Below are 14,191 nucleotides of genomic sequence, written 5' to 3'. Positions count from 1 at the left end.
GAGAGCCTTACTCCTCGAACGCGGAGGACGTCATTTAAAAGTTTCAATGTTTTTACCTTTTCCAAAGGTTCTGTTTAAATAGTGTGAATAATAATGTCATTGTTCCGTGGTCGTATTATAATAGGCTTTAGTAATTTCAAATAACTATATCTGAACAGCAAGATACACCAAACATCATGTTTCTTTTATCGCACAAAACTTTACATATATTTTAAATTTGGCCACCGAGGTTCGAAGAAAAATTACTTTGAAATACCCACATTTACTTATCTGTAAAGTTATAAAAATAATAATTGGTTCAGGAAAAATACAATTCTTATCAGTTCAGTGTAATTGGTAATTTTGGAATTTAAATTTGAATCTTATATGAGACATGTTTATTTATAAGTAAACCGTTATCGTTAAATTATCTGTGCAAATAGTACTATGTGAGAGCTCCCTTGTAATGAATTTTTGTGATTTTTTTTAAGTTGAGGAAGAGGGAAATGTTACAACTGATCCTTGAAGGGGAATGTAAACGAAAATTAATATGAACGTAAGTATATTGACTGAAATACTGCCATTTATTATAATTTAATACGGTGTTAAGAGATAATATAAGATGACTTATGACTTACAACGATTGCAGAAATGCAGATATCATTATGGTCCCCGGTGACTTTTAAATTTTTTTAACTAAAAACATTTAAAAATAGTAAGTATTGGAAAGTCAGGGTTTGGACGGCTTTTTAGCTAAGACGACATAGTATGAAAGATTTTTTGATTTTGAAAAAAAAATACATAAAATAAAACAATTGATGTCTTTTCAAGGAAAGGAAGGAGAGGAAGTTCTGGGAAATAAAAGAATACGAGGGGTGGGTAAAAATCTAAGGATCAGTGTTTCACTGCAGTGCAAGGCGAGGTCCAGTTGGAGAGGTCAAAGGGTCTCCCTTCACCGGACTCCACCGATCCGGCCGACCAAGCGGTTTGTAAAAAGCACGCCGCCAAGACCAGGACAAACCTCAATCCGTGAACCCGGGAACCCTTGCTAAGTCACCAAATGTTATTTGTATTGTATATGTTATAGTCACAAAATAATTTTAAGTTCATGTTGGTTCAAATGCTCAATTTGGGAGGGGTACCGCCGCACCGGAAACCATTTATTGGATAATCAACACTTCTGCTGTAGGTCATACCATTAGTTCATGGTTATATCATATCATGGTTAGCTGCGTTTGGCGACTTAGCAGGGGTGCCCGGGTTCATATTTTGAAGTTTTTAACTGCGTGTTAGACCGGATCGGAAGAGAAACCCTTTGAACTCTCCAGCTGGACTCCCTCGAGACGCAGTTGTCTTCATACGCCTGTCACACCTCGTCGTACTAATCCCACAAATACCGACCCACTCACTTTTCTTTCCAGAATTTTCTCCCTTTCCTTTCCTTAAAAAAACCTCCTGACTCATTCAGATGACGTAGGCCCTCAGGGAGATTGTTATGCCTCAGGGAATCCTGTTGGGAGTTAATGAAAAAGTAAATGAAGTGATGTTATGTTTAACCTGGAATCTGACAGGTTGACTGGACGGGAAAAATGACTTCATAATAACTTAAATTTCTTAATTTTATATATTTATTTTTATTTAGGTAACATGTAATAAATTAATTACTTCAAAAATATATGGTGCAATTCAAAAATACAATTAACTTCCTATATAATTATTAAATTGTTATCAGTAACAACCATTAAATTTATAGTAAATGAAATTAATAAAAAATAACTTTTCGAATTTTAAATTGCCTTTATAATATAGTGCAGTAATCATCTCCTTCGGAAATCAGCAAAATTTTCTGAATACCGTTTGATTGTGAAAAACACTCGCTACAACCGCTGTGATTTTTAAAAGTTACATCTCTTTTGCTTTCAACCATATTCTTGGCGCTGCCGTTTAAAACCATTTCAAACACACTCTTGGGTGTGTCGAAATTTTTAAATCAAAATTTTCCTCGTGCGCCATCTGATTCTATTTTCGTCTTAACTTACTTGTTTATTGCAAAATTATTTTTTTTGTAAATTACGCAGTCTTACCAGATAATATGATGATTTATTTATAAAAAAGGTATCTAACTTACCAAATCATGTAGTTTCCCCAGAATAGCTAATTATATTCAGAGAAATGACTGTCGACAAACATCCTCATTTCTGAAAACAGCTGATAAAATTACATATCTAGGAATAATTATTGATAAACATCTAATCCTCCAAATATAGGATGAACTGTAAAATATGGGTGAATTCATTGGCTATATATAGCACTATAATCAGTTTATGTGTCTCCGTATTTTTTAAATGAGGGCGAGAAATTTCCACTTCGAACGCCAATCACTTAACTCATATTCCAACTGTTGACGCGAGTACTCGAGAGGTTAAATGGATATCCTTTGTTTACCGAGGCACCCCCTATATCTAACTTTCTTATTAGGATCACGGACTGGGTTGTACAATGTACTTACTGTTTATTTTATTGTAGAAAGCAATCACTTTGTGGTTTGTCATATTTAATAAAATAAAATACTTTTTGTTTTAAAACCACGACTTTTTAAAAAATTTTAAAACCGACCGGTTTCGCTTTACTCGAGCATCTTCCGGGTACAAATTATTACTAAACAAGAAGTACAAAGTGTACAGTGTACTGTTTATTTATTTATTTACGCCATATTTGACTTGACATGACATGAACTCAATACAGAGCAAGTACATGTTATTAATTTATAAAATAATTTAAATAAAGCATTAATTTATACATGCACGAGTTAAACACAACAGAAGAAATTTCTCAGAAAACTCATTTCTTTGAAACAAGATTATTAAATTAAATATGCAATCAGTGCAAAACATAAATAAAACATAAAACGGTGTTATGTAAACCTATAACGTATGATTTGACAAATTACTTAACAAACCATCAGTAAAGCACGAATATGTTATGAGGAAGTGGGAACATGTGTTCTTCAGAATGATTATAATGTCGCTTCTATATTTTACAGTGCATCCTATATTTGGAGGATATATAAAAAAAAATATATTACAAAATCGTAAATGCGCGAATTTTGCGAGTCAAAAATGGCATATTATGGCGTGCGATCACTCAAGACAATTTGCAAACTCGACATAATGTGCCGAAAATCACTTGAGTGGTTAAAATGCCTGATATGGCCAAAAGTACATAAAATTAATTGCATTAAACCCACGTACAGTGTACAGTGTACAGTACACTGTACGTGGGTGTACGTGTACAGTGATAAGGAATTTATCAAAGATGTGTCATCCTAGAAATGTGAGAAATTATTATACCGAACAAACACGAATAATAAATTAAATTGCAATGGTATTAGTAGCACACAAGCTGCTAAACGGGCAGATTAACAATCCTAATGTTCTGAAAAAATTGTCACTTTATGTCCCCGATAACTTCACCAGAGCGAGGCAACACAGGCTGTTTATTTTTCCTAGAGGCAGGACTAACCTACCAATGATCAATATGATCGTGCCTCTGGGGAGAATGACCTCACTATTAAACCTTTCTTCCGAAATTGACATCTTTCAATCGAATCTCAATCATTTCAAAAGCGAAATAATGGTATTCTTTAGCACCTGTCATTATTAATGTACCTATTATATTATATAATTAATGTTATTATAATTAAGCTATAAACTACAAATTGTGAAATGTAATTGGTTATAGATGTAAACTGTTTTTCACAATAAAAGTTAAAATAAAATAAAATAATATACGTTATGTTAAAACTCATCGTTTTGGAAAATCGTTACACGTATACCTTATGTCTGTCACACCCGATATAGGATATAGGGATTATATTTAATGGTTAATACAGTATTATTGGTCTTCTTGCTTTCTAAATATATACCCAACTCTTACTTATAATTACCATTGCAAATACTACTTCAGCTAGGGGAAATTTTTTTATAATTCAAAATCGTCAAATCGTTTGGATTCCCTCCCAGGCGTCTCGGGTTCAATACTCTTCTAGCTAAGTCCTCCATCATTGTACAAGCAACATTTTCCTTTTTTTTTTGTAATGGAAGTAGGGAGAGTTAAATTAAATGGAATGGCCTCTCTTAATAAAAAAGGTTATTTTGGCTCTTTTTGTACGCCGTTGGTGAGGGTGTGGATAGTGATGATAATGTTAGAAATTAAAGAGCAATTTACATTTTGTGATTTTTTTATTACTAAATAATATAAAACAAAGATATAGACAATACCTAACATAATAATAATATAATTACAGAAGGGCATGGAAGTTGAGACACGAGAATGTAAACAATTTGGTTAGATACACGTTATTATTTATTATATTAAGAGGAAGCTACAAGCCAAAAATGTGTATATTCTTGGTTTACCTTATATTGTAGGTAATAGGCATTAATCGCTTGACAAACGGAGTCTAGAAACGTTCGATTTGATTCATTTTGTAAATAATTTTACAAGAAACAAAAAAGTCAATCAAGTTAAAATGTCACAGTTAGTCTTAGCTATAATACTGTATTTTTTAAAATTGTTTTCTTTACGCGTTCATACATTTCTATTGAAAAAAATTTTTTTAGTAGTTTATATGTATATTTTTTATTGAGTGATTTATTATTTTATTTGTATTCTACTCAAGCGAAGCGATAATAAAACCTTCAATTTATCTAAAGCATATTTTTGGGTATTCATAATGTACACCAATTCGTTATAAGAGATTAATCAAAATATTGATTTAGCATTCGAACTGCGAATACCATACCTCATCATTCGTTTCCAAAGATCTGCACTTTTAGTGAATTGATAAAGAAAGTGATCGATCATTTTATCGGGACTTCAATGCTTTTATGCTGATAGAAGCGCAGGCAATAAATTAGCAAAGGTATCAGTATAAAAATAATATTTCTTTACATAAAACGTCATGTTGAACAATATCAAACTGCAAATTATTATTATCAAAACCAAAGATTATCCATAAAGTAAATAAAATTTTAATACATTTTTAATGTGTATATTAAATCCTCAGCACGGAACATCCTAATAAGGATATTATCATCTCAACTTCTTACAAAAACAAGAAATAAAAAATAAAACAAAAAAAATGAATATGAATACAAAATTAGTAATTTTGCTGCATTGTAAAAGATGGCAATATTCATCACATCCTCTTAGCGGATTATGCTTGTCATTTTTGCAAATTACGTCTTTTTTAGCTCAACACAAGAGCCTATGCCATCTTTGGGGATGCTGTGAGGAGGGTCTTTATAAGAAAAGGAAGGAGAAGAAGTTCTGATAAGAAAAGAGGTGTGAGGGGAGGGTAGGAACCTGGAGGTCAGTATGTCTAGGAGTGACATATGAATCCATGCCTCCCACTACGGTGCAAGGGATGGGACGAGAAATTCCTGCTGGAGAGGTCGAAAGGTCTACCTCAACCAGTCTTTAAAAAATCAAGTAAAAGTTTTCATTTTTAAATTACCGTAATATTAACAGAAAGATTAATTATTTAAATTGGTTTGACACCACTGAAAGGTTTCATGTACTTTAGGATTGCTTCAGTATTTGTTAAGAACAATATTGTAACAATAATTTTTCACTCCAGTATTATTAGCCGAAGTTCAAACAAGAATCTATAATGCTGAAGAAAAATTTATCCATATATTTATGTCACTTTAACTCGCACATACTTATCAACTGTTCACCATATTTTTACATTTGCTTACCTAGTAATACATACTCTTTTTGATGCTATAGGTATATAATTTTTATAACATCTTATACATATTTTTTTATCCTTTAAATTCTTTACTTTTTACTGTATGTCTTATATTCTATATTTTTTTAAATGTTCTATTATATTTCAATCTTTTGATATATTCCTTAAAATTATTTTAATGTATTTCACATACTATGTTAAACTATATACTCTTTATTTTCTTTTAAATTGTATACTTTTTATATTATTTTAATTTCTTCTATATTTCATACTTGATTTATTATTTTTTTGTACTTTAATTATTTAATCAACCACCATAACACGGGCATGTGCCTAGCTTGGTGGTTTTAACACACCTAAAAACTGTAAAACCAATAAAAACACTGAATAAAGAAAAAAAATCTAAAATAGACAATTATTCTGGTAAGGTTATATGCGAGAAATTTTTTATTTCATTTCAACATCGGCACAGTGTTTTCAGCGGTTTGTTTGTCATAATTTCATGAAAAGTGCATTGAAAAAGTGCAAAACAAATGCTATTTAAAATTATTATACTCGCGTATAGCAACCATCCTGATCGAAATGAGGGACTTTATCAAAAAATCAACTGGTAAATTAGCCCGCCTAAAACATTTGACATTTTGAAAGGTCTCGATCTCTCGATGACATAGAACATAGATGTAAAATAACATCATAGACAATTCGTGTAATTTGGCTGACATCTTGACTATACAGGGTGTATCGGCACGTACCCGACAAACTTTAACCAGCTATTCCTTAGCATATTTGGAGTAAAAAATCTTATGTGCACTTTGCTGTCCGGTAACGTTTTTTTTTAATAAAAAATTTATTATTCATATTTTCACCACATGTCACCACTGTTTTATCCTTTGATAAAGTTTGAAAACCCATCTGGCAAATATTTTATTCGAATTCCGTTGAATAATGCACGTGTGTACCTATATTGGCGCACGTTTACAGTCACAACGAAATAGCACGGCACCATTCGTCTCATTTTTAACTATTATTATTTAGTGTGTGCGAAAGAGCGAAGACGCTTTTTGACACACTTGCTTATAACAGCTGTTTAACACGAAACGCAATGCCAATGACAGTGATGTAGTGCGGAAATTTTAAATTTTTTTGTTTTTAATTGAAAAAAAAAATGCTACCGGACAGCAAAGTGCCCATAAGATTTTTTACTCCAAATGTGCTAAGGAATAGCTGGTTAAAGTTTGTCGGGTTAGTGCCGATACACCCTGTATACGGATTATGTGCCAAGCCGCGCTAAGATCCACATTCCAACCATTCCGAGCTTTAAATCAACCGATATTACCGGGCCATGTCAACATTCATAATATTATAATAACACAATATAAATCATAAGACAAATATTAAACCGTGAGTGACGAATATAAAAAGATGAACTGTGCATACGGAATACGTGCAATGGCTAGCGGCTTTTATTGGTTCACCATTATTATTAGATGTTTATTTAGCTGGTCTCGGCTCGCCGTCTTTGATAGACAACTCCTCGGCAGTTTCCATGAATTTGTTGCGGTTGTTGATATACTCCTCGGCGATATCTGGGCGGAAGGGATGCTCGGTGTCGGGCTGGTTCACCAGATCGACAAGCGCTTGTATAACTGTAAAAAAAGCCTCTATTATTTTTTGAAACCACAAAGAAAACGAATTCTAGAAAATCTATCTATCTACGAGGCATATCCAAAAAGTAAGTGTACTGAATTTTTGTAGGTTACAATTTTCTTTATTGAAACATAAAAATTACATGGTTACCCAAGTACATATGTAAGCTATTTTTCGACATAGTCGCCATTCCTCTCAATGCAGGTGGTGAAGCGGGGTATCAACTTTTTGATGCCTTCCTCGAAGTAGTTTCCCGCCAACCCCTTCGTCCACTTCTCCACCTCCCCCTTCACCTCCTCGTCTGTTGAAAACCTTTTTCCACCCATGTACAGCTTCAGGGAGGTAAAGAGATAAAAATCTGAAGGTGCTAGGTCAGGGGAATGCGCGGGGTGGTTTAGGACATCCCATTTAAACGAAGCAAACAGTTCCTTCGTTGCGTTGGCCGTGTGTGGTCTGGCATTGTCGTGCAGCATGCTGACTCCCTTTATCAGCATGCCTCTCCTCTTGTTTTGAATCGCCTTCCGCAATTTTTTTAGGGTCTCACAGTATCTTGCAGAGTTGATGGTCTCCCCTTGAGGCAGATATTCAATCAAAATTATGCCTTGACAGTCCCAAAACACGGATGCCATAATTTTCTTGGCTGAAATTGTGGTTTTGAACTTTTTGGCGGAGGGTGAAGAGGTGAGAACCATTTTTAAACTCGCGATACTACTTGCACATACTCGTACGATTCATAGCTTTATCACCATATGCAGTTTTCACCTAATTATAAACCTCAAACGGAGGTTTTCCCTTCCAAACGTGATAAAGGATGACGCCGCGTATTTCGCACTTGGCGGGAGAGTGTATTGACATTTTTCACGAAACGTGTTGTCGCGTTGACACTTCTCAGCGTACTGACCTTGAACCGGTCTCGTTGCAGAGGGGAAGAGTCAGGCTACATGTAAGTGTAGCCAACATGTCGAAAATAAAATTCATTCGGTCGTGAGAGCCTCAGTACACTTACTTTCTGGATACGCCTCGTATATTATCTCATATATTTTGAGAAAAGGTGCAGATTTAAAAAAAATGTTTTTTTAAATTATTTAAAAAAACACAGAATTTTTTTATTGAAATCATTTACAGAATTTTCTCGTGATTCCGCCACTGGTAAAATGGTAATGCCATTGGAATTATAGTAGTTAGGTAAATATGTGTCATTTGGGGAATGTAGTGAGCCTGAAATAAGTTGGGGGGGGGGATGAGAAGAGGAAGACTGAAAACTGAGAGAAAACTGAATTTATATATACAAATTAAATTCAATTTAATCATCCACAATTCATCCATGTAGATTTGAATAGAAACCAAATGTCGTCACTGACTTTCTTCTTAATTTTACCTAATCGTACTTTTAGTACCTATCTTGTACTCTCTCTGAACAACTATTGAATGTACAACAACTCTCAGCAATAACTGGTATTGTTACTTCTTATATTGTCTGTACTCGGCCTATGAATATTTATATCAAATTAATTTTAACCACCCATAATTCATCGATGTATATTTGAATTGGGACCAAACGTTGTCACTGACTTTCTTCCTAATATTAGCTAATTGTATATTAAGTACCTTGTACTCTTATTATTATTTATTGAACAACTATTACTTGAATGTAGAACAACTCTCAATGATAACTAGTATTTTTCCTACTTATATTGTCTGTACCCGGCCTATGAAATATACACTCATTTTTGTACTCCTGATCAACTTACGTACCTTAAACATTGCATACATATAAAAGCCTTGATGGCGTGAATCAATAAATAAATAATATTAGTTTACTAACCTTTATCGATTTTAGTGGCCGCTTTCCACTTATCTTTAAGGGTAATTGCAATGCAAACTTCTCCCTTGTCATCTACATTGGGGTGGTAGATCATGGTCTTGAAATGAATCACAGGCGCATCGAAAGGGTACCTGGCCGGGAAGATGATCTCGAAGCGGAATGCGGCCTTGTTAAACGGAGGATTTTCCTGCAAGAGTTATCTTTTATTATTATCTCTAAATAGTATAAAACCAAGTCGCTATCCGCGTCTGCCTGTTTGGGCGCTTAGTTCTTCTGAACTACGAAGCTGATTATAATTTAGAGAATTTCTTCCGGAGGGTTTAAATATAAAGTACATGCCTATTATATTTACATAAAGTAGAGAGAAGTGGAGTAACGACGGGTACACGTCAGCTGGTTTTCATTGTATTATAATAATAGAAACACATACTTATTGCTCGCAGAGTAATTTCTGAGTCAGCTACTTTTTCATTGTGGTTACAAGAAGCATTGTTGTTACAATTCTCATTATTGCACGTTGCAAGAAAGTTTGTAGCAATTTGTGAATCAGTTTCTGATATATCTGTATATAAATATATTTTGACGGCCGGCATAGTCCAGTGGTAACGCATTGGACTGCCATTCCTAAAGCTGGGTCCAGACATGTTCTTTTGTCCGTACCGTACCTCCGTTTCGTATCAGCGTCGCGATCAAGAACGATAGTTTGGACGCCCGTTCGGTACGGTACGGTGGTACGGCGTCTCGATACGGATAGAGGTACGCTCCGATCCATCGCGAGTCGGTTTTTCGACCCGTTCAAAGGCGATACGGTACGGGTCTGCGCCAGTCTGGACGTGTTCGCGGCGTCTTACATCTTTCTCTGTTTTTGAACAATTCTAACTCCCACCAACGTCACCTTTTTTGTTTTTTTTTAGTTATGTTATTGTGAATAACAATGAAGGACGCGCAAGCAATCGTCAAATTCTCAAACACTTCCGCAGTCGACGACATGGTGGGAGGAAATGAACACGCGATGATCGCAGCGACGTTACGGAGATACGGGCTCTTGATCGCGACGCGGATACGAAACGGAGGTACGGTACGGACAAAAGATGATGCGTCCAGAGTTTTTGGATCGCGACGCTGGTACGAAACGGAGGTACGGTACGGACAAAAGAACATGTCTGGACCCAGCTTAAGGTCGCGGGTTCGAACCCGGCGTGCGCAAATAAATTTTATTTGATTAATTTGTGTTATTTCACAATTAATTAATTAAAATAATATATAGTATATTTGCGGCACGTTCCAGAGTGGAAGATACTACCAGTATCGCCCTGGTGTAAGACCACCATTCAGAATTGAAACGTTGCTCCAAATGGCTTTAGCCGTGTTTAGTGACTAGATCTGAATAGCCAGGTACTTCCCCACCTTCCTCTTTCCCTTCCCCACTTACCTTCAGCCTCACAACATCCCCCAACTGGGGATGCCATAGTCTCACTGGCTCCAGACGGGAGCAGTTGGGACGCTTGTGAGGTATTTACTAAAAAAAAAAAAAAAAAAAATAGTCTGAAGGGCGAAGTGTTAGCACTTTAAGGTATTATTAGGGCGTTGGCGCCTTGACAGTTCGGCGCCCGTAGCGGACCGCTCCAATTGCGCCCGCATAGTTCTAAAATACCCACAATGGATGTGCAAATTCTCCACAATTTCTCAACAAGTTCCTTTACCTCCAAAATTAAACAAAATTCTATTCAAATTTAAATGAGCATTTTTTATTATTATCTAGTCATTTTCGTATATTCTACTTCGTTTAGGCTTTACAAATAGAAATTTCAAATTATTCGAATTCCTGTTAAAAACGGGACTACAAGCCCTTACCGAATGAATTCATAGGTATCATGTTAAAATCTTAGTATAATGGAATGTATTAAGAGGAAGCTACAAGCCAAAAATGTGTATATTCTTGGTATACCTTATATTGTAGGTAATAGGCTAATGCCTATATTTTATTCTCTATTTTAATAAATTGCTTGACAAACGGAGTCAAGAAACGTTCGATGTCAAGCACAAAACTGGTTTTTATTTATTTTTTAAATATTTTTTTAAGAAAGCAATAAAGTTAATCAATTGAAACTGTCACAGATAGTCTTAGATTTAACACCGTAGTTTTTAAAAGTCGTTCCCTTTACGCGTTCATACATTTCTATTAAAAAAAAGTTTTATTTAATAGTTAACATTTACATTTTTTATTGAGTAATTTATTTTTCTATTCGTATTTTACTCAAGCGAAACAATAGAAAAACCTTCAATTTATCTAAAGCATATTTTTTGGTATTCATTATGTACACCAATTCGCTATAAAGATTGATCGAAATAGTGATTTAGCTCTAAGCTTCGCCTTAACGCGAAGTCGGAACATATTTGTTTAGAAAAATAATTATATTTTCACAATTCGTCATTATATATTAACAGAGCAAATACATTCAATGCATCAGAGCAAAATTTCTTTGCAATTTGGGGAATTCCCAACGAATTGGCAACCATGGTTACTATGGATTATAGGTATGCCCAGAGGTGGATTTGCCCTTAGGCCTATGTAGGCCCGGGCCTAGGGCGGCCAGATATTAGGGGCGGCCAATCGTGACAAAAAAGTCACAGATGATAACAAGAAATTACTTCCTAAGTACCTTAATATTCTACGTACGAAATAGCGATATGCAAGAGCGTGTTCACACACAGCACACAGCGCGCCCCCACGCCACGCAGCCGCCCTCGTCACACCTATCATGCTCCGTCGCTCACCCGCTCGCATATTTCCAATCCCTACCGTGATTCAGTTGCGCTAGTGACTGAACCGCGTTAGGAATTGTTATGCATAATAGCGTGTTCACACACAGAGCTATAATATGCGTGGGATGGCGTATTTCAGCATATCGCTCGCCATACTTTCCAATTTGAAATGTACGGCGAGCGATATGATGCGATATGAATGTAGGTGATGCTGTGTGGAGGGTCTTTTTAAGGAAGGGAAGGATAGGAAGTTCTGAAAAGGAAAATGTATGAGGGGTGGGTAGGAATCTGGGGATTAGTGTGTCCAGGAGTGACATACGTATGAATACATCCCTCCAACTGCGGTGCAAGGCGATGGGTCAAGATAGTCCGGCTGGAAAGGTCAAAAGGCCTCCCTCACACAGTCTCTCTCGATCCGGCCCGCCACGCAGCAGGTGGGCAGACGTATCCGCCGCCAAGACCTGGACAAATCTCACCCCATGAACCATGAATGATAATGGCAGGAAAATTAAAACGGTTTTGACCCTAGGAACTTACTGAAAAGTTTGGATACTCCTGGTCAATATGATGGGTACTGAAAAAGGGGCGGCTACATGGTCTGGGGCCTTAGGGCCTAGGGCGGCCAAGACTGCAAATCCGCCTCTGGGTATGCCTTTAATAACCATTACTAAAAATAATAATAACGATCCACTAACCGGTACAAGTAGTCCACGCCACACGAATATATTTGTCTCATCAGCTTGCACTTCTCTTACAGATTTCATGTCAGCCCCTTGCAAGTCGGCGAGTTCCTGGAATTGAATAAAATAATTATTATTGAACTATTATTAGAAGAATCAGACTTAATTGATTCACTACCGAGAAGGAATCTGCCCATGTTTAATCCATAATACTTACCTAATAATGTTGAGGTTTCCTCTTGGCGCGAATGTAAATACACAGTAACGTTATTAGCATGAGGTTATAATAAATTAAACTATATATTTTAAATCAACGTCTGGAAAAGAGATACAAGGTGGAAGGTAATGAAAATATTATGCATTCGGGAAAAGAAAAATAAAATTGCAAATATTTTACCTTCTGCAATCTTCTGACGCCAGCCATCTTGAGATATTAATTTCAGTAGGTAATAAGCAGGTAGGTAAGTACTTAGTTTAACTTTCCCTCGAGAACTCAAAATTGACACCGTCCGGAACTAACTTATCATGAAAGTGACATTAAAATAAGTAATGTTTTGAATGTGTTTTATACTGACCTGAACGTATGTGCGCAAGAGAGACGATCACAATGTTTTGGGAATTTTTTAGTTAACGCAATGAAGATAAAAGAGAAATTTTGTAAGCATATCTTATAATATATACACTAATCTTAGGTCATCCAGCATTACTAAAATGCTTTAAATAAATAATATATTCCAGGAGAATCTCTAAGCAGGAAAGTAGACCCCCAGAAAGTAAATTATTCCCTACACAAGAAACTCTGTTGTTGGATTCCAAAATCACTAAAAAAATGGATCGTATTTAAAACAGGTTGGCTGAATATCTGGAAGTTGGCGATTGGCGGGCGCAATTGGAGCAGTCCGCTCCGGGTGCCGGATAGTAAAGGTGCGAAGGCGCTGGTAATACCTAATACTTAACAGTCCTAACACATCGCCCTTGAGATTATTTTTCACAAAAACGGCGCTACAGAAATATTCGAATCATCCGATTATTATTGATTAGAGTGAACACTAGGGTGTCCCAAAAAAATTAAAGTTGTTATTTTTGAACGCATACCCTCTAATTTTGTTTTAATAATGACAAAACACTTATAAAAAAAATTTCGCTTATTTTGGACAACTGCAAACCGTGCCGACTTGCATCGAAAGATGTCAGTACTTCTACATTAAGACGCCAGCGAGCAAACGTGTTGATGAGCTTGTAGTAACTTGCTATTTTGTTAGTAAACGAAAATCACTCGTTTAGGCAAGATGTTGTTAGATTTACGCACTTCTAAAAATAGTATATTTTTAATAGGAGTCGTAAAACACCAAATATCAGGTTCTAAACTGCCATCTAATGGACAAGTTCTTGAAGTTTTGTTCTACAATATCCGGAAAGTGAATTTAACTGTCAATATATACCAAATATAGCCATAGTTGGTATTAAAAGCTGTGTTTGAAGTAAAAATCAGTCAAGTGACTACAAGCCCTGACATACCACTCTTCAAAAAATTTCAAG

General features: G+C 35.6%; 1 protein-coding gene across 1 annotated transcript; it reads right to left on the bottom strand.

Annotated features, from left to right (window-relative positions):
* Positions 1 to 6,999: 6,999 nt before the first annotated feature.
* Positions 7,000 to 13,348, bottom strand: LOC149424412 (ubiquitin-conjugating enzyme E2-18 kDa-like). Its single transcript, XM_089631338.1, has 4 exons — positions 13,050 to 13,348; positions 12,668 to 12,763; positions 9,207 to 9,393; positions 7,000 to 7,380 (listed from the first exon to the last, which is right to left on the bottom strand). Exons 1-4 carry the CDS (start codon positions 13,074 to 13,076, stop codon positions 7,226 to 7,228), a joined length of 465 nt encoding a protein of 154 aa, XP_089487464.1. The 5' UTR covers positions 13,077 to 13,348; the 3' UTR covers positions 7,000 to 7,225.
* Positions 13,349 to 14,191: the final 843 nt, after the last annotated feature.

This window comes from Hesperophylax consimilis, chromosome 4 (assembly GCF_061612785.1).
Source record: "Hesperophylax consimilis isolate HC1 chromosome 4, BYU_Hcon_1.0, whole genome shotgun sequence".
In the NCBI taxonomy this organism is placed as follows: Eukaryota; Metazoa; Arthropoda; class Insecta; order Trichoptera; family Limnephilidae; genus Hesperophylax; species Hesperophylax consimilis.
This window is presented reverse-complemented; position numbering and strand designations above follow the sequence as displayed.

Coding starts and splice junctions, on each gene's coding strand:
- LOC149424412 (XM_089631338.1), bottom strand. CDS start 13,076: ATGGCTGGCGTCAGAAGATTGCAGAAG. Junction 9,394..12,667: donor GGCGTGGACTACTTGTACCG/GTTAGTGGATCG, acceptor TAACTCTTGCAG/GAAAATCCTCCGTTTAACAA. Junction 7,381..9,206: donor GGCCACTAAAATCGATAAAG/GTTAGTAAACTA, acceptor CTTTTTTTACAG/TTATACAAGCGCTTGTCGAT.